Source organism: Pituophis catenifer, unplaced genomic scaffold, assembly GCF_029215685.1.
Source record: "Pituophis catenifer annectens isolate HBS135680 unplaced genomic scaffold, rPitCat1.0.hap2 SCAF_1, whole genome shotgun sequence".
Taxonomy (NCBI): Eukaryota; Metazoa; Chordata; class Lepidosauria; order Squamata; family Colubridae; genus Pituophis; species Pituophis catenifer.
In genome coordinates, this window is record NW_027256881.1 from 105,525,503 (window position 1) to 105,545,039 (window position 19,537).

Sequence of the window (19,537 nt, forward strand, 5' to 3'; positions counted from 1 at the left end):
GAGGGTTTCATATAATGCCGCTTCTCAGCTGGTAAGGCCGCTCTGCGCTCGCCTCCTCCCCACTTGAACCCCAGCGCCGGAGGTTTTGGAGAAATGGCTTAGACTAGGGACGCCAAGCCAAGCGGAGCTGGCCATGCTTTGCTGGGAGTGATCTTTCTTCTTGGATGCATCTGCGGAGCTGGCCTGGTCGCAGAGAAGGGGAAAGAAAGCACCATGAAAGAGAAATCCAAAAATGCTGCCCGAACTAGGCGGGAGAAAGAAAACAGCGAATTCTACGAACTGGCCAAGCTTCTGCCTTTGCCTTCGGCTATCACCTCGCAACTGGACAAGGCCTCCATCATTCGGCTCACTACCAGCTACTTAAAAATGAGGGTGGTCTTCCCGGAAGGTAAGTAGCACCCCTCCTGAGCCTTCCATCTCTCTAATGCCTTGGGGAGAGTGGAACCAATAGGGTTATTCTTCCTGGCTGGGCCAACTTTCCGCCTCTTTTGTTTACTCAAGAGAACTTCCAGAGCGACTGTTCTTAGGGCAGAAGTTGTGTGGATTTTGCAGGAAGTGCTGTGGAGACTTTCCTCTTTTGTCTGCTACTTCTTCCTCCTCCTCCTCCCCCTCCTCCCCTCCCCCCCAAACCTTTTCCTCTTTGGTACATAGGGCCTGTTTGGCTGGGGGAACCAGAGGCACCTTTGGCAATGAAGCTGTGAGCGCAGCTGCCACTTCCAGTGACTAAAACAAACAAACTATCCCACTCACCCCTCTGCCCGGTCAAGCCACGTGGATTGCCCCAACGGGCATCTCCCTCATATTTACAATAGAAAAAATTGGGGAGGAGGGAAGAAGGAAGGCAAGAAATTAATACCAAGTTAAATATTGATCCAGATCCTAAGCCCTGGTTTCTATTGTGTGGACCAAAGCGGCACAACTCCAAGTGAGGGAAGAAAGAGAGATGCATAAGAAAGAAATCTCAAATATGAATATGTATGAATGTGGCACATCTGGATCGAATATCCATGATACTTTGGAAACCAAGTAGAAATTACAGTCTTTGCCTGGGTTCTGCATCCAGGTGATTGGGGAAATAAAACCCTTCCTTGGAATAAGGCCTCTTTGGCTAGGAAAGTCATATTTCATCCCTCAGATGAACATGTTCTTATCTTTAGGGTGGGAAAACACTGTTGTCATGCCTGGCACAGGATGGAAGTCAAAACCTGAGTGAGAAAAAGTCAGTAAACTCCACACTGAAGAAAGTGAGGCCAGAAACTGGAATATGAGGCACTTTTTTTCCCCTCCTCGCCCAGCCTTTAAAGAAAAAAACAAATCCTTACAAGTAGGTAGGTAGAGCATACAAGTCTAAGGAGCTTTCATACAACTCTAAGGGTTTTCTAGTGAAATGTGAGCAAGAGAATTTTCTTTTGCAGAGCCCAAATTCTAACTATCTCTATAACTATTAGTGTTTCCTAGAATAAAGGTCCCAAGAGTAGTTCTGTAAAACTAAAAAAAAAAAAAAAAAGACGTTCAGAATTTATCACATCTGGAAGTCTAATGAGACAATCCTATGTAGATTTATCAGGAAAATTGATGTAGGATTAACAAATATCTCAGCAGATTTAATTTTTTCAAGGGTTTTGTGTATTGGGATATGTAACTACTTTAAAATTTTATTCTAGCTAGGGATTGGAAAAAGTCAGCAAAGATGGGCTGGCCATTGAGGCTTGTAGTTTTTCCCAGTGGAATTTATGGACACATGTAATATTATAGATACAAAAAAATGTTGTTATGAACCAGAGTAAGAAAACAGTAGGAAGAGATTTGTATTTCCACATCTGTTAATGAAAGTGAATTTTCAATCAATTTGTCAAGTTAGAATTTAATAGAAACTGAATCTTTATCCTATTGCCTTTGAAGTTTTTACAAACCCTTTAAAATGGAACTTCTTTCCAAGTAAGCTTGTGATGTAAACATAGAACATATGTGTACATCTGGGATTAGAACAACAAAGTAACTAGATTTGGGACTGGGGTTTTTTACCTGTTTCCCGATTTGACGATGTCCAATACAGTGTATTAACATGACAGCCAAGCTGTTTGCACGGCAGGAGACCCAGGTTATATTTCTTTAAACCCTACTGACTTCAAGAGCAGCAGAATTAACCGCTTGCTTGAAGAACCGCACTAAAAGGAGCGCGGGAGGGCACAAGCGCTTGATTTGAGCTGGATCGTGACCAGCGAAAGATAATGGAAAGGGCTATTATTGCCATAGGTTTACTTTGAAATAATTCACTTTGAAATAAGGTTCCCGTTGCATTCCAGCAGGGGTTTTTTTGGGGGGGGGGTTGTATGAGGTAGCCAAAGATTTCGAGAATTCGTGTATTTACTGAGGTTTACAACGCGGGGATCAGCGGGATATAAAAGCAAACCATTTGTTCGCAAGGAAGCCTCTTTGCTTTCAATGAAAATTATCTGCGGGTACCTTTGGGCGCGCTTTAGGGAAAATGGGGCATTTCTTCTACCTGATGCTTGCACCCAGAGACCGAAACCTACTCAGCGGTGACCGAATTGCGCTGTCGCCTTGGGAAAGCCACCCAGTAACGCGGCATTTTAAAAAAGACAGGCCGGGGAGTCTTAGCGTTAGGTGTCCTCTGTCCGGGGAGAAAAAAACCTTTGAAAGAAAGCGCCGGCAAAAGCATTGGAGATTAGATTTTTAAATATATTTCTCTTCGGAGAGCTTTGCTGGAGGTCACCTTTCAGGTGGAACGTAAGCGGGATGCCGTTGTTGTGACGATTATTATTATCGTGATTATGGTTCGTCGCACAGCCAGCCAGATGTTTAGACTGGTTTTGGCATTTTTATCGCGAGGGAACGGATGGAAAGGAGCCAAACGGGTAAAACCCGGTGCAGCTTCTCCAAGACGATTAGCCGCGCTTTTCCCACCGCTTCGATCTCGGCGGGCTACCTCGAGTTCGTGCTTCGCGGCGGATCTGCTCAATTACCCGCACCTCCCTGGCGGGCTTGTTCGATCAGAAGCAGCATATGGTGCGGCTAGTAGCCTGCGAGTAATCAGAGCGGCCGGAGGAGAAGGAGTCTCCCGTCCCTGCTCCTCTTGACTTGGAAAGCCGCCGAATATCTGGGCAGGAAGGGGGTGAAACGGGCTGGGGAGGAGAGGTCAAGCCTCAGGGGGATTAGCGGCGGCCAAGTACAAGCCGCTGGACTCAACGCGCACGGGTATGGAGCGGTTATGCTGGGGCAGCCGGAGAGCCGCTGCGATGCTGAAGGCGCTTGGTGGGAAGGGGGTTGGCTAAAGATAAACGGATTTCTGGCGGTACTTAGAAAGAGGGCATGCTGCGTACGCAAGTCGAGTTTTCAGAAAGCGGCTCCGGCTTTTAAAGCGTTCGAATCCCCTGAAATCTATCCTGGCCTGAACAAGTCCCTCCTTGGCTCGGAAAGCAATCGCCGGAGGTGGCTTCTGTTTCCCCTCCAGGTAGTTGTGGCACCTTCTTTAGGCACCCTTTCCTGCGGCCTGCCTCCCTTCCGATTCTTCTTCTTCCGGCCCGACTGCGGTTCGATCCCGCGTTTACCTTGTGGATCTTGTTCTTAAGCAAAAACGGTCGCGGCAGTCCTCTCCTCCTCACTCGCCTCCCCCTTTTCAGGGCAGCCTTCTTTAAAACCCGGGGTCCTCCAGGGATGCCAGGCTAAGCCATGCCCGGCCGGCAGGGAATTCAGAGCACTCACCCGAAAAAAAAACAAAAAAAAACTTCGAAGACTAGAGAAGAAAAGGCGGCGGGTTGGATCAGAGGGCAGAAGCTTTGATTGCCTGTGTAGGAATCGATACGAGCCAAAATTGGGCCAGGAGAAAAAGCGACACTGAATATTGGATTCTAAACACGCACCTGGATCTAAATCCCATTGATTCCCAGGCAGCTTCCTTGCTTTTCAGCAAGCGGGTAGGATCCTCACCTTACAGACTGAGCCTTCCAATATTTGCTCAGTGCTAAATCCCATCGATTTCAGTGAAGCCTATTTATTTCCAAGGAGGATCTGAGTGGCAGCTGCCTTCCGGCTTGTTTGTAAGAGCCTCACCGATTTACCTATGAAGTAAACCCCCTCGCTTTAAACGTACCTAGGGGATAGAGCAAGCCCCTTCCGGATCCCCACACAGCTGTATGAGAAAGGAGGGGATCTCGGGGGAAGGGTGAGTTAGGCTCCAATACAACGCTACAGATTGTCGAAGAAGAGGCGGGGGCAATTTTGGTTTAAAAGTTCTAGATTCAGTCTTGGGGATAGTGTCGCCTTCTTTCCTTTTCACTCGGGTTCTTCAATCACTGGGCAAATACCGAACGATTTGAAAGCCAAGCACTGTTCTTCGCTCTTTGTGAAGCCCCCACTTTATAAAAGGCAGCAAGGAAGCGGGCGCGGGAGGGGGGCGGGCGAAGTCGTTTTCTCGGGTTTGGGCTGAAACGGACGAGAAACTTTAAGATTGGTGGTCGGGAAAGGGTGTAAGGGGAGGATGTTCTAGACTGAGCGAACAACGGTGGATTGCAGTTACTCATAAATAACTTTTCTTTCATGATCCCCACTCCCACCCCAATTGGGATTTTTATGTAGTCTCTAATACGGGTTGGCGTTTCGTAATCCTCTTGGGGGGAGGGCTCCTGATTATATTATGCGGGGCGAAAAAAAAGGGTCCCTAAGGGCCTTTGATTTTGATTTTGAATTCCTTACCGATGTTGGAGTCACAGGGAAATCGGTCCCCCACTCTCCCCGACTGTGCAAAAGCGAGGAGGTAGATAGATTTGAAGGAGTCGGTTGAAGAGAAGGGCTGATAACCTTCCCAGCGAAAAGCTGAGGCTGAAAGATGGGGTGAATGTCACAGGCTGTGCCGCAAAGGCCGAGCTGGGTTCACTTCTCTCGCCAGTCCTTGACTCGGGCGGGGCCTGCTCACCAAACTATCCCAGGGACCAGAGAGTCCTTCGCTGGTTGGCATTGGAAAGGGGAGATTTGAAAGGAGTAAACCGCAGCGGAAGCGACAGGAGTTCTCGTGAATTAGAAAGTCACCTAGTCCTAATCATTTTCGTCGTTGTCTTCCTTCTCCCCTCCTCCTCCTCTTCCTCCTCCTCCTCCTCCTCCAAAAAACTAGGAAGAAATCTGTGGCTCATTTTAAGACTTCCACTTTTATTTTGCCACAATCTCCCACAAGTTCAGTTCGCTCAATATAATTGATATCCCCCAAACTGTAGATACATCCGTTTTCTGCAAATGGGCAGCATCCATTGTGCTAGGAACAGGGCCCTAGGGTTATCTGCTAGTGTTTTAGAGTCATTTCACAATTTTTTTTTTTTAAAGGAAGACAAGTCAACAGTGCGGTTGCACTGAAACCGCATTTCTGTATCCCCTTTGCCTACTAGGAAGGCGTGGTTTAATACTGGCAGGTATGCATGTATAGAACCCACTGGGTTGTCCCTTTCTAAAAATTAAAACGTGACAATCCCATGCAGAAAAATATTAAACTGGTTCCGTGGAAGGCACATACCGGTGTGGAAGGTGCATACTCTCTCTTGCACAGCCCCGGGTGGATATAGAGAGGAGAGTTAGCGGCAACTCTTCCTCGTTTACCACGTAACCCGGCTAAAGTCGGAGGACAGGCTTCCTCAATCTGCTTTCGTGCAAATGTGCGTGGAGGGTGGTTCATGCACCAGTTGGGGACGATGGGAGCTGTAGCCCAACGCATCTTTAAAGGGCTCCAGTCCAGATCGAAAAAGGGTGAGGTAGAGTGCGCACAGTGGTCTGTGTTAAAGCTCCTCCACTTTTGGGGTGATAACCCCGAGGGAAATGGGAGGTGGAGGGATGGAAGGAAAAAGCGGCCGTGGGTTGGCTGCTGTCGTGGGAAAGAGGTAGACAGAAAGAGATGGGGGGGGCTTTATTTCCATTGCTGAACTGAGGAGGGGGAGTTAAAATGCTATTTTCGGGGGGGGGAGCGCCCTTCAAATATTTGGATTTTGCATCCGGTCTGCTGCTTCCACTGAGGTGAGCTATAGAGAGCGCTAACAAAAACTGACTAAGTGGCTCAGTGGCTAAGACACGGAGCTTGTGGATCAGAAAGGTCAGTAGTTGGAATCCCTAGTACAGGTCTCCTGCGTGTGCAGAGGGTTGGACTAGATGACCTCCAAGGTCCAACCCTGTTACTGTTAAAAAAAACGTCCTTTGGAAATCCGAAAGGTTTTCGAATCCAAGCAGGAGGAGGAAGGGGGTGTGGGGGGGGTGCGATGCTGGACCTGCAACCGCAGGAGCCTTCCACCGCTCTCCCAAGCCAAATCGCTCCCAAAAACCGAGACCGCTGGCTCCTCCAAAGGGAACTTTTGCTTTCCTAGAGCAGATGATGCCAATCTGGGAACACCTGCAGAAAGCGGGCAAGGGTGTGCGAGGCGATCCAATCTAGCCAGGGGAGGAATAAAAGAGTCCGTGGTTGGGCTGCTGAGACAAGCAAAGCCTGGGCAGGCAGGAATAGGGAACCGCTTCCTTTTTCACCCGGTCCGGGGACTCAAAAATTGCGCCCAGAATTTCCCCCCCTTTCCAAGTGAAGATCGGTGCAGGTTCTATTAAAAGAAGTAACAGTATCAACAACGTAGGGACGTCCGCTAGCCCGACTCTCCTCCGAAGTGCTGAGAGAAACTGGAGAATAAAGAAGGAAGTTATTCTTGCGATTGCTTCTGAGAGTTTTGTTGTTTGTTTGTTTAAGAAATAAAAAGCTCAATTTATGGTGAAATAACAACTCCTGAAGCTACTTTCCGTGCGATTTTCAATGAATATCACCGAGTTCCCATTTAAGTCTAGGGACCCGGTGATTGGATTTATGGGTTTGACTTGCTTTTGCAATTGTGGTGCCCTTCCCTTGATGCGAATATGCCCCCCCTAGTCCAGAAATAATAAAACTTTGCCAAAAACCGTTCTGTCCTCTCTGAAAACAAATAATTAAACTGGCGGATGACACCCTGTTTAATTACTATTTTTTTTTAAAAAAAAAAAAGAAATAAAATTGTAGTAGGCTTAATTTGATTCCTGAAGTGACTGACCAGGGTAACGTATTTCAACCGCACATCTGCTCAGAAATCTCAAATAAGTTTTTATTTATCTCTCTTTGCTCACTTAAGTGTCGGCCATTTAAAATTGTTTTCTGAAATTAATGAATGAATGAAAGCGGCTTAGATTTTCACCACTAAAGGCATAGTTATTTTCAGAGACAGAAGAAAAGGGAAGCAAGCTTCGTTTCCCATGTGGGTGATTGAATGTTGTTTTTCTTGCTGCTGGGAGAAAGGGTTGAGCCTCGGGTTTCAGTGTTTATTTTCTTACAGACGTTTTTCTCATTTAAGCTAACCTTTGTTTAATTCCAGTTTTGATCTGGACTTGAAATGTGAAGTGCAGAACGAAAGCCCTCCCATAACTGCTACAGAAGTAGATTTATGGAAAACAGAGATCAGACTGATTGGCAAATTTTGTGTGTGTGTGTGTAGGGAGGGACTGAGCCTGTCTTTTGCCAGAATGGGTTTTTTAAATTATAATAAAATTCATGATCAAGGTAGCAGATCATTGGTCCTGTGAAAATCCTACATGGTGATATGCTTTTGCTTCTGATTTTCCCTTGATGGATGTTTGTCTGAAATATGAAAAATGTCTTTTCCTTTGTTGCTGTTTGCATGAAAAATCTGAGTAGCATTTTACAGCCCAATAAAACCTGTGTACGCATTGCCCTGGTAAAATATGATTCTGATCTCTACCGGTAATAACAACCCATGATTTTACACACAGCAATCTTTATTTTGAGAAAGCTGCTTTTTCACAATATGCTTTTGTTTTTCTTTTCACTAGATGTGATAAACCATGGTGCTCATCAGATTTCTGCATCAGAAAAATCAAACTGCATGATTTGTATAATTATTGATACGTAAAAGTAAATTAATTATTTTATAGATGCACGCTAGAGAGCCCAACTAATTATTTACAATTAGAATTGTAATAAATATTTTGCGATTTAATTGATCACTTTAATAATTTACAATTGTTTGTTTTGGGGGGAAATAAGGCATGTTTTCTTTAACACAGCAGCCAGATGCTGTGAGTACTGAATAAGAAACTGAACTGCAGGACAGGGAATGAGCATTTGGTTTGGCAACCCCCACTTTCAAAGTGGTGGGGATTTTGCTTTTTTAATTTAAAATGCCTCCTCCTCCTTTTTCAAGGCCACTGTTCATTTATGGATGTGAAGACTATTTTCAAACTAGAGTAAGAACACATTTAAGTAAACAACCAAAAAGGATCAATTGAATGGCATAAGGCTTATATAGGAGATTAGTTTCCGTTTCAGTCCAGATCTGACTGCTTCGCCTAAGGTTTAAAGAGATCCTTTTCCTCCACCTATTTTTTTCCTGCCCACATTTCAGCAGAGATAGGTACCTAAGGACCAGGGATGCCCACAGAGCCTGGTCAAAAAAGTCAAAATGACAGCTACAACAGTGTTCACGTAAAACATAGGCAGAACTGCCATTTTTGACCATCCTAGGCAGACAGACACTCCTGCTGAGGAGTGCTTGTGAACTCATATGCTCCTGTCAAACCAACACAGCCCCTCCCCTGAAAGGAAAGAAAGGTGGCACCGAGTGTTTGAGGTTTGGTCCTAGATGCAGAGGTCAAGGGCATCTGTAAGAGGTAGGAAGTGGCATGGATGGGCAAATGAGAAGAATTAGACCGTTTGCTTCCTTTGAAGGCGAAGCCTTTGGAACTTGTGCCAGATGCTTGTAGCTGTGCATCAGAAATGGATTGGGTTTAGGGGCTTTATGGGAAGGAAAGCCACACTTGGGAGTTTTCCAGTTGAATCAATTTGCTTTGTTCAAAAACAAGTCACCAATTTCTCTCCCTTCATCTGGGAAGAATGAAATCCTCGTGGGTCAAATAAGAATTAAGAGGAAAGGTCAGCAAGACGGAGGGTTTCCTCGTTAGCAGTTTATAGCATCACCCAGCCCTCGCCCTGGCAATATAAACCCTGTCTGCATTAATGATAGATTGTCCAGGCAATGACTGGACCACACTATAAATCTGGTGTGGAAATCCTCCCATTGCCTACCAGGTTTCTTAAAGAAAAGCTTCCATGGTTCCAGGCTGAAAAGACTGCACAGAAGCAGCCCAACAACCAAGTTTTCTCAGTAAGCTATGAAAACACCTGACTGAAGAGGAATAGACTAGATAAAAGATGCAGGCCTCTCCAGAGCCTGGCCAGAGATAACTCCATCCCTTTCCTTTATCACCCATTCAGATAAATGAATAGTGCCATATAGTATCAAATAGGTCTTTCCAAACTTTAAGTGAGGAAGATGGAGTATCTTAGACATGCAGAGTGCTTTAGTCTGTTTTCCCTAAGGTGATCCAAAATCTTTAGGCTTACTAACAAGCAGTACCCTGTGGAATGGCCTGGCATTTGTAGAGCCTCTTCAATAAAAGCTCTCCAATTCCTCTACAACCGTTCAGCACTCAGTCCCACAAATGTCTTTAAAACATGGTCTAGGTTTAGTGCCACTTCCTAAATCACATTTGGAAAGGACCTTAGAGGCCAACTAGTCTAATTTCCTGCTGAAGTCAGAATCTGCTTGTTCTCCTAAAAAGAAAGACTGGATTCTGCTTGGCCATGGTTATTTTAACCATTTTAGGACTACTGGCCAAAGATAGGCTAGTTCTTTGATGCCTTACAAAAGAATCTCAATGGCCAAGCAGAATCTAGTCTTTCTTTTTAGGAGAACAAGCAGATTCCGACTTCAGCAGATTAGACTAGTTGACCTCTAAGGTCCTTTCCAAATGTGATTTAGGAAGTGGTACTAAACTTGGACCAAAATAGTTCGGAAGACATGTTTTAAAGACATTTGTGGGATTGAGTGCTGAATTCTATATGAAAGGAAACTTGCCATGCCACAAACAACTTTGTGAAGTAGACCTTCTTGAACATCAACACATCCCATGAATGATAACGGTCTTCAGAAAGTTGAAGAGTTGTCCCATAAAGATGTGAGTGGATTTTCTAGTGTCCTAGAAGGCAGGGCCAGAAAACAGGGCTTAAAACTACTAGGGCAAATGTCAGGAAGCACTTCCTGAATATATGAGTCATTCAGGTGAATGGCTTCCATTACACTATTCCAGGGGAATCAACTGCCAAACAAAATGAGTGCTCCAGAGAATCCTGCATCTAGCAAGAGGTAGACTAGAAGATTTCTTCCCACTATGTGCTTCTATGATCAGGCCATTTCCACTCTAGCATATCTCCAACCTACATATGAACATATTAAGTTGCCTATCTTCATTACTCAGGCATCTGTACAAAGAACTGGCTGCTTGTGCAAGACCAGGCAAATCAGGAATGGGAGACAGGGTATGGTTTACCCTGTGAATCCTTCTATGAACAACATTCCAGCTGAGAAAATGCAATCAAGACTGACCAAAAATCTTCCAAGGTCTTCTCAGCTTGTTTAACATTGTCCCAGGCACTAGTAGCAGATTTTTGCTTCAGCTACAAGTGGGCGTTACAATCTGATTAAAAGCCTCCAGCAAGTTAGTGGACTCACACAGGAATGAACCAAGAGCGAAGCTGTCCCTCGATCCATAACTCTCTTAAGTTGAAGATCAGAAATGGTGGTGAAAATTCCATCTTCTTTGGACAAAAAATTGTGATAGTAGTTGAGTGATTGGCAGGAGAAGCAAAGACACTATTTCAGAATTCTCAAGATCAGATCAAGTGAGAGCCTTTAGCTACAGCTAAATGCATGGGGTATTATCTTTAGTTATACAATAGGAAGGCATATCCATAATCAGTGAATTCAATAGAGGTGGTTTGTTTCTCACTGAAGTGCCCCATCAGGCTTGCCCAATTAGGTATTGTCCTGTCTTCTTTTTTCTAAGAGGAAACCTCCTCTACCTACAGAAAGGATGGGTCTCTTCTCCATCCTTGATACTAAAAGCCTTCTAGCGGAAGATAAATTTTGTTAGGATTGCATGAGAACCTGAAATGGAAGCTTCAGTTTCCTTTATCACTTCTTGGCAACCAATCCTAAACATTGAAGGGGCTGAATTCCCACATCACAACCCAAATCTTATTTAACTATAGATTATTGAATAAACCACCATTGACTTGATTCATACAATATGCCCAGCCAAAATCAAACCATATTATGTTGTGTGAATTCTGCCCAGGATCACTTCTAAAATCTTTAACAGGTGTAAAAAAACAATCCAGGATACAAACACCCAAATACTGTAGCTTAAGGGGAAGTTTTCAAAGAAAATATTTGTTGAATAATTTCTGCTTGAAGTGATAGATTGATGACCATGAATAGCAATTCCAGTTGTGCCCAGCCTTCTCTGCGGCCTTAAGGTTTTCTGTTAAACTCACATTTCATATGCTTGACTCTGCAAAATTCTGTGGTTGGCCTCAAAAGAAAAATGACCCATCCTTCACTGCTTCTTTCCAGATGGGTTTCAAAGCAATTACCATGATGACTTGGAATTCTGGGAGTTGTAGTCTCCCCACATAGAGAGGGGACCATCTTGGGGAAAATTGAGGTATGGAAGCATTTCTCAATTTCAACAACTTTTAAGTTGTGTGGAATTCAAGTTGAAGTGAAGTTCTTGGGTTGAGAAACACTGCTGTACAGGATAATTTAGATTAGAAGATTTTTTTGTGTGGCTAGAGTCTATTTTTGTTTTATTTTATGCTGACCAAATTCTCTTAAGAACTAGATACACCAATAGCATTCTACTACTCCAAAAATCTATAATATTGATTATAGATAAGTACAATTGGATGAAATCAATGCAGGAGAACCTAATTGAAGGTAAACATTTAGGAAGATGCAAGAGAGGGGACAGGATACCATACCAACATGGGGAGATCTGCAAAATCTCTGGTTGAATTAGGACTGCAAACTAAATTGAAACTGGTTGGCTGTCTGTAACTTTAATGTCTGTGGGATGTCTCCCCCTCACCAGCTGAAGGAAGAAAAGAATGGGGATTCATCTATCTGCATACACTAGGAAGCCTTCCTCCATGTTGGCTGTTCCTGAACATTTTTTGAAAGACTCATTAGCACTTTGAACATAGCAAAAGCACTGCAGAAATGCAAAAGGAGCCGATCTCTAAAATGCCTCAAATACCTAAGACTCAAAGCCCACTCTTCCTTAAATTAATTTCTGCTTATAGCTGCTTATTGTCAGGGTTCCAAGTAATAAAGATGGCTTTGGCCAGGCCAGCTTCAGGGTTGACACTTATCCTTTAAATGTTAACCCTGCAAGTCCTTGGGTGTTCCCCTCCCTCTTTTTTATGTTGTATGTTTTAACACTGTGTTTAATAGAACACAAATAGTTGTTCTATTTTTGTACAGAACAACTCTTGAAAAGGCTGATTACTTTCTAGGCCAGCTCCATCTTTTGCAAGTTCACCTAGAAGTAAGTTTCTGAGTTCAGTAGAGGCTACTCCTATTGTGACTGTAGTCTTAGATCCTTTCAAACCAGGCCTCCTGTGAAAGGAGAGACAAGTAAAGAGTCAGACATCTACTAAGCCTTCAGAACTGATTTTCCCTGTTAATTTATTGGAGAACTGTGTCCTCAAGGCATGCTTCACTGTGATTTACTTACCCATGATTTTATTAATTAACTTTACTTTCTGGCTTCTTTAGACACCCTAAACCAGTGATGGCAAACCTATGGCACACGTGCCAGAAGTGGCATGCAGAGCCATCTCTCCAGGCACACCAGCCCATTGCTCTTCCGGGTTCCAGCGCGCACATGTGCACCAGCCAATTGGTCTTTGTGTGCGTGGGAGCACCGGAGACCAGAAGAGCAGTTCCCTGGCCCGCATGTGCGCACTGGGAAGCTGACCTGCTGGTCTTTATGCATGCATGTGCGCCAGAAGACCAGGTGACCAGCATGCATGCACATGCCGGAAACCAACAGCTCAGCTTCCCAATGCACATATGAGTGCCAGCGAGCTGCTCTTCTGGTTTCTTGCGCAACCACTCTCCTGCACACGCGCACTCCTGTTTCGGCACTTGATGATGAAAAGCTTCACCAACACTGCCCTAAACCATAAAGATCTATAGGGGCTAAGCTCATACAGCTAAGCTAAAAAGTGGGGACAGCCATTTTTGCAGTGGATACATTGCAGGAAAGATGACTGTCCATTTCCAAGTATTCTGTGCTTACTATTTACTGAAACCAGGAGGATTTCATTTAGTCACACTAAGCCATCATCATTTCAGCTGCAATTTATTGAGTAAATCACAACAGCTCTACTGCTCAACTCATATCACACACTGAATCCAAACCAAACAAATTACATTAGGGCTTAGTGTGTTGTGTCAGCCAGGGCCATGTATCTAGGACCTGATTAAAGCCCTTTTTAAAGAGGGAAACTGGACTTAATTTGGATTTGTAATATGGAACTTTAGGCCAACCAACACAACTGAAGCAACCATTAAGGCTGCAGTCCTGTATCTTCTTACATGGGAATAAGCTCCAAAGAATTTACCACCTCTCTTGAGCAGATATAAAAATATACTAATCGAAGTACTGCTAAAGGAATAACTAAGAATATGCAACTATGGTTCCAGAGTTATATTCTTGATATGCTGGAGTTGACAAATGTCAACCCTGACAATATGTCTACTTTATAGAATTTGACATAGTGGTAAATTTTGAGTTACTTATTTTATTTTTGTCCTGCCACAAAAGAGAATGATGTCTGAAGTATTATTTAATAGTAAACTAAATCTAAAGAGCTCTCTTTATTGCTCTTCCTCCACCTTTCCCCCTCAATTTCTAATATTACAAGCACATTTGCTTTTCACCAAATTATTTACAAGATAAGAAAAAGAATTTTTCCCAGACTGTAATGTGCTCTGACTGCAACTATAAATAGTGTGCATATTTCTGTACTAATGGTAACTCTTTCTTATAGTAGGAAGTACCTATTACAATTAGGGAAACATTTTTGCTTCTGCTGGTAAATACATGCATTTTTCTAGTATACTACATGGGGGTTGGGTGGGGTGCATACACTGGAGTAAAATCAATCCTATCTTCTCTCTCTACCAGGGTATCTTCCTCTTAAATGAAATCTTTCATATTGATTTGAGGAGGGTGCGATTAGAATTATCTTTTTAAAAAACCTGGACACCTGAAAAATGCTAATTGCTCATTTCATTTAGTTTTGTCTTGTTCAGAATCAAGTTTCCTTTAATGGGCATTGTATCAAAAATCAGGACTCTGGTAGCACTTTTTTAGATTAAAATGTCATTAAAAGTCATTAAGCTTTTGTGAAGCTTCTGAAAAGGTGGTACCAAATTATTTCTTTTGGTAATAGTAGTTCTAGCCCAATGTAGCCAAGATATAAGATTTTAGGAAGGGTGTATTTATAATGAGCTGTAGCAGAAATTAACCACATCTCTTCTATGGACACAGAGAATGGCATTATATAGCATTGCTTCATAACCCACCTTAAGGTCACTCTGGGAAAGATTTGCTCCATTTTCCACTTAGTATGAGAGTTTCCTAGCAGCTTTCTTTGAGACAACTCAAAATTCAGTTGGAGGGGGGGGGGAAATCTTAATTCTCATTTGTGGATGTTACTACTGATAACTTTGTGTGGTTAAGCAAAATCGCTTGTGTGAAATGTCCTGAAAATATCCCTGCAGGAGACACCGAGCTATTTCTCGGAGTTTTTCCTCATTAGCAGAGTCCACATGATCCATTCCTCCCTGCAGCATATTGATAAAAAGAACTGTAGCCAGAAATTGGATTGTTCAGATGACAATTTTCATTGTCTGGCCAACCAATGCCTCAACCCCTCAGGGGGCCCATATTTTCAAGGCTGGCAACTGGTCAATGTCTGTTCAGTGGGTGGACATTCCACCAGCTGGTGACCCCCAGGAGAGGGTGGAGTTACACCTTGGCAAGGGCTCAGAAACCCATGTCTAATTCCTTCTGAACAGGTCGCCTGCCTTCACCTCTCAACAAAATGATCACTGAAGGAGATATTTTGACAATCTTGTAGCAATGGCTAGAGGAATCCATTCATTTGTTTTCCAGAATCAGAAAGAGCAGGCAAGATGATATTTTTGGAGATTCTCAGTCGTCCAAGGTCATGGTTGTCCCAAAGATGCTTTTTTTTTCAGGAGGCAACTGGACTTTCTTGTTTTTCTTTGAAGACGTTTCACTTCTCATCCAAGAAGCTTCTTCATTCCCCACCATCCAGTCAGAGCAGAAGAAGCTTCTTGGATGAGAAGCAAAAGGTCTTCAAAGAAAAACAAGAAAGTCCAGTTGCCTTCTGAAAAAAAAAGCACCTTTGGGGGGGAGAATTGGGTAATATAAGGCCAACCCAGGGCGGTCGAGGAGAAGGAGGACGACTGCAGCGGTCGAGACCGATTGCTCTTGAAAGCGAAAAGACAAGCGAGGGGTGGTCCATACAGTTTATTTGGCGGGAGTCACATCTACCATAGCTCGGGCCTCAGTCCTGGGACTGCGCGCGCAGGACCACGTGGCCCGCTGCTAAATCCGAGCTCGGAGCTAATCGGGGTTAGTATAGCGTGGAAATGTCTTGATCCGGCAGGGCGGTCGGCCTAAGAGCTTGAAAGATCGAGCCTTGCTCGGCCTCTCCGCGCTAAGAAGCCGGCGCTGCTCTTCGGCTGCTCTTGCCAGCCGTCGGTAACACTGGGTGGGAGGAACTGTGGGTGGCTGCTGGTCCCCGCCTGCCTTGTCAACGCGGCCGCCGATGGGGCGAGGTCCCTCGGAGTGGATCTTCTTCCGCCTCATTTGGCTTGCTAATCGGGGTCTTGTTTTCGCAATCGAAATCTTGTTTTCGGGGAAGAAACGACGGCTCCGTAGGCAGGCCGCGAAAATAATCCGAGGCTGGAGGCTTTGGAAGAAAAGCAGCCACAGGCGTCTCTTTAGATCCGTAATAGATACATCCTCCGCCGGAGCGGCTCTCTCCCTTCCCTCCCTCCCAGCCTTTATGTAAATATGATAAGGAAGCGAGGCGTGAAAAGATTAAAAAAAAAAAGATCACGACTCGAGGCAAGACAACAAAACAAAACAAACAATCCCCCCCCCCCCAAAAAAAAGAGAACCGAAAAAGAAATGCAATGTAGCGCAGCATGGAGATTTTCTAAAAGAGTTTAGGTTTGCTTTTTTTTTTTTTTTACCTCCCCCTTCAGATTATAAACCCCGGAGTGATTCTTTTTTTTTTTCTTCTGCTTTTCCTTTCTTCATCTCTGGGACCCCACCGAATGACAAGATAAAGCTTTAGATTTCTGGGTTAGTTTTTATCACCCCCACTCCTTCCGTTTAAAAAACAATCATGGGATTTGTAAAACAAAAATGCTATGGTAGGTCAAGTGTAAAAAGGAAAGTAAAACATTGGTATTTAAGTTTAAGAAAAATCCTTAAGAAAAATCCTTGACAAACAAGCTTTTAAAAATGAAAACAAAGCAGAAGATGTTGGAACAAGGAATTCTACCAGGACAGTAAGTTTTATTTCATTTAGGGTACTACTACTCAGTAAATATATTGGAATTAATCTTATCCTATGGATTTGTACACACACCTCCATTTGCTTGGAGATTATGGTGTTGTTTACCATCATTTGTAATGTGTAAAGCATGCCTACTCAGAAGAAAACTCCTGAATTGAGATGCATAATCCAATTAAGGAAAATGGCATAAGATTACTTGAAAAATTTTATACACTTTTTCAAATCTCAATTAAAAAATGGAAGTTATTCCAAGCATTCCTGATAAAATTACAGTGTGTGCTAATTTACTTCAGAGTAAATGTCCACTACCTTGTTTCCAAATAAAACAAAGTTGCTGTTAGGCACAACCAAATAGATCCACACGTGTAAAGTTCAAACTTATTTGTTTTATTTTATTCTGCCTATAGTACAGGAATCTCCCCAGATTGCTTGCCTTCCCTTGAAAAAAGTTAGATAAGGTTCCATGGAGCTTGGTGGTGGTGGTGGTTCAGAGGGGAGGCAGTCTTGGGTCTCTTGTGGCTGTGCAATGATTCGAAGCTAATTCTCTACTTGATTCTTTCTTCCTGTCTGGCTGATCATTTTCCAACAGCTGTGATCTAACCATATTTGATTTTGCCTGAATCTTCTTATACTGGAGTTACCGTATTTTTGGGAGTATAAGACCAGAGTATAAGATGCACCTTAGTTTTTGGGGAGGAAAATAAGAAAAAAAGCTGATTGGCAGGTGGATCTGCCTCCCAGAATACCCCCCAATCAGCTGTTCCCAAGGTGAATTTTAGCAACAGGTTCCTTGGTTGTGAGCTCTGTGACTTGCTTTTTTTTCTGCCTCTGAAAGCCTCTGAAACAGAGCTTCAGAAAAATAACATCTGAAGCTCTGTTTCTAAGGTTTTTTTTTCTGAAGCTCTGTTTGGGGGCTTTTTTTCTGAAGCTCTGGGGGCTTCTTTTCTGAAGCTTCGTTTCTGATGCTTTTTTCAGCCTCTGAAACCTCCGTTTGAGAAGCTGGGTGGGGCTACGTTCGGAGTATAAGATGCACCCAGATTTTCACCCTCTATTTTGGGGGTGAAAGGTGCGTCTTATACTCTGAAAAATATGGTATTTCTGAGTAGGCAAGTATAATAGGTGAGGGCACCAAACAAGTTCAGCTGCCCATATTTGGTTTCCTTTGAGAAAGTAACCTTAAAAACAGTGCAGCTTATTATTTGTACAGCAAGATGAGACTTACTCAGGCCAGACTGAACTACTGAATTTAAAAATAATAAAAATATTTTCCAGACAATGAATTCAAAAGAGATGATTGGTGCATTTCTGGCAAAATTCCTGTCCAGATTTTCAAGTAGTTTGGGAAACAAATGACTGAGAAAGCAATGGGGTTATTTCTTATTATTTGACTTTGTGACATGTCACTTGTGAACATGAAAGCATTTATTCACCAGAGCTTTCTTCAACTTAGTCTCCCAGAAATACTGGACTACAACTCCCATCTCTCTCTTAGCCAAGAGAGTGGTAAAAGCTAAGGTTTTGCTCATATGTAGTCAATTTGGAAAATATTAACTTGACCTGATTAGGTAGGAAGAAAAATGGCATCTGTAGTAGGAAAAAAAACAGTCCAATTTCAAGAATACAAGTGACAGAGTTAATTTCTGCCCCAAAGTTAACCTGTAAATGTAGATGGCTATTCAACCTGTAAATGCAGGTGGCTATTCATTAACCTATGCAGGTAGGGGTCAATTTCTCCTTTTTCAGGGGCCTAAGGAGAAAGCCCACTCAATTCCAATCTTGGGAGCATTTCTGTCTTTGGATTAATCAACAACTGACAAAAGCTTCCAGGGCAGTGTAGAATAGAAGTCCCTGGATCATCCACATCCTGCTAAAATATCAGGGAGCGATTATTTTCAAACACACGAACCCTTAATGTGGATTTCCTGTTTACAGTTTAGCATGTTCTCTGAACCCAGCTAAGGGTGGTTTAGTCAATAAACCATTTAAGAAAATCATTCCTTAGTGCACTGGGTGATTATAGCCCAGGTATATGTCCATCTGGATTTAAAGTCAAGCTACAAAAGAAAAAGGTAAAGGTTCTCCTCGCACATATGTGCTAATTGTTCCCGATTCTAGGGGGCGGTGCTCATCTCCGTTTCAAAGCCGAATAGCCAGCGCTGTCTGAAGACGTCTCTGTGGTCATGTGGCCAGCATGACTAAATGCCAAAGGTGCATAGAACGCTGTTACCTTCCCACCAAATATGGTCCCTATTTTTCTATTTTCATTTTTTACGAGCTTTTGAACTGCTGGGTGGCAGAAGCTGGGACAAGTAACGGGAGCTCACCCCGTTACGTGGCACTAGGGATTCAAACCACTGAACTGCCGACCTTTTGATTGACAAGCTCAGCGTCTTAGCTACTGAGCCACCGCATTCCTCTTCACAAAAGAAAAGGGTGTTCATATATCACATCATAATGTAGTTTGTTTGCTTTTGGCTTGGGCTGTTGTGCATGCCCATTTATTTCAGTTTGCAAATCACAGTTTAGAGATTAGCATTATGTGTGTCTTTGCTTATTTGGCAGACTATGACTAAAGCAAGCCATGGTTTAGTATGATATGTGAACTCATCCCATAGTCTGACTATTTTACATCAGTGATTTACAACATCACCCAGTCTTTGGTGTGATGATTCAAAGTTTTTGTTCATTAGCATACTGCACCAATGAGACTTTGTGTCAACTTCAAACCATAGCTGAGGCAGTCTAACTTTGCATTTATCTAATCTGATGTTGTGTTGATTTCCAATTTCTCTGATGTGAAGACTTAACTGTTTGTAGCCTTTCTGGTGCTTCAGCTTTCCAATTTCTCTGATGTGAAGACTTAACTGTTTGTAGCCTTTCTGGTGCTTCAGCAGTGATCATCTTGATAACACAGTCAGGGACTAAGAGCTATCCAATTCCTACAGGCCATGTCTAATTGCAGCATATATGGTCACTGGTCATTGT

At 43.3% G+C, this 19,537-nt stretch overlaps 1 protein-coding gene across 1 annotated transcript in view; it reads left to right on the forward strand.

Moving 5' to 3' along the window:
- The first annotated feature begins 213 nt into the window (after positions 1-213).
- SIM1 (SIM bHLH transcription factor 1) overlaps positions 214-19,537 on the forward strand; it is a 70,822-nt gene continuing 51,498 nt past the window's right edge. Inside the window, exon 1 of the mRNA XM_070953772.1 lies at positions 214-388. Coding sequence (XP_070809873.1) covers positions 214-388 — 175 coding nt within the window. The remainder of the gene's footprint in view (positions 389-19,537) is intronic.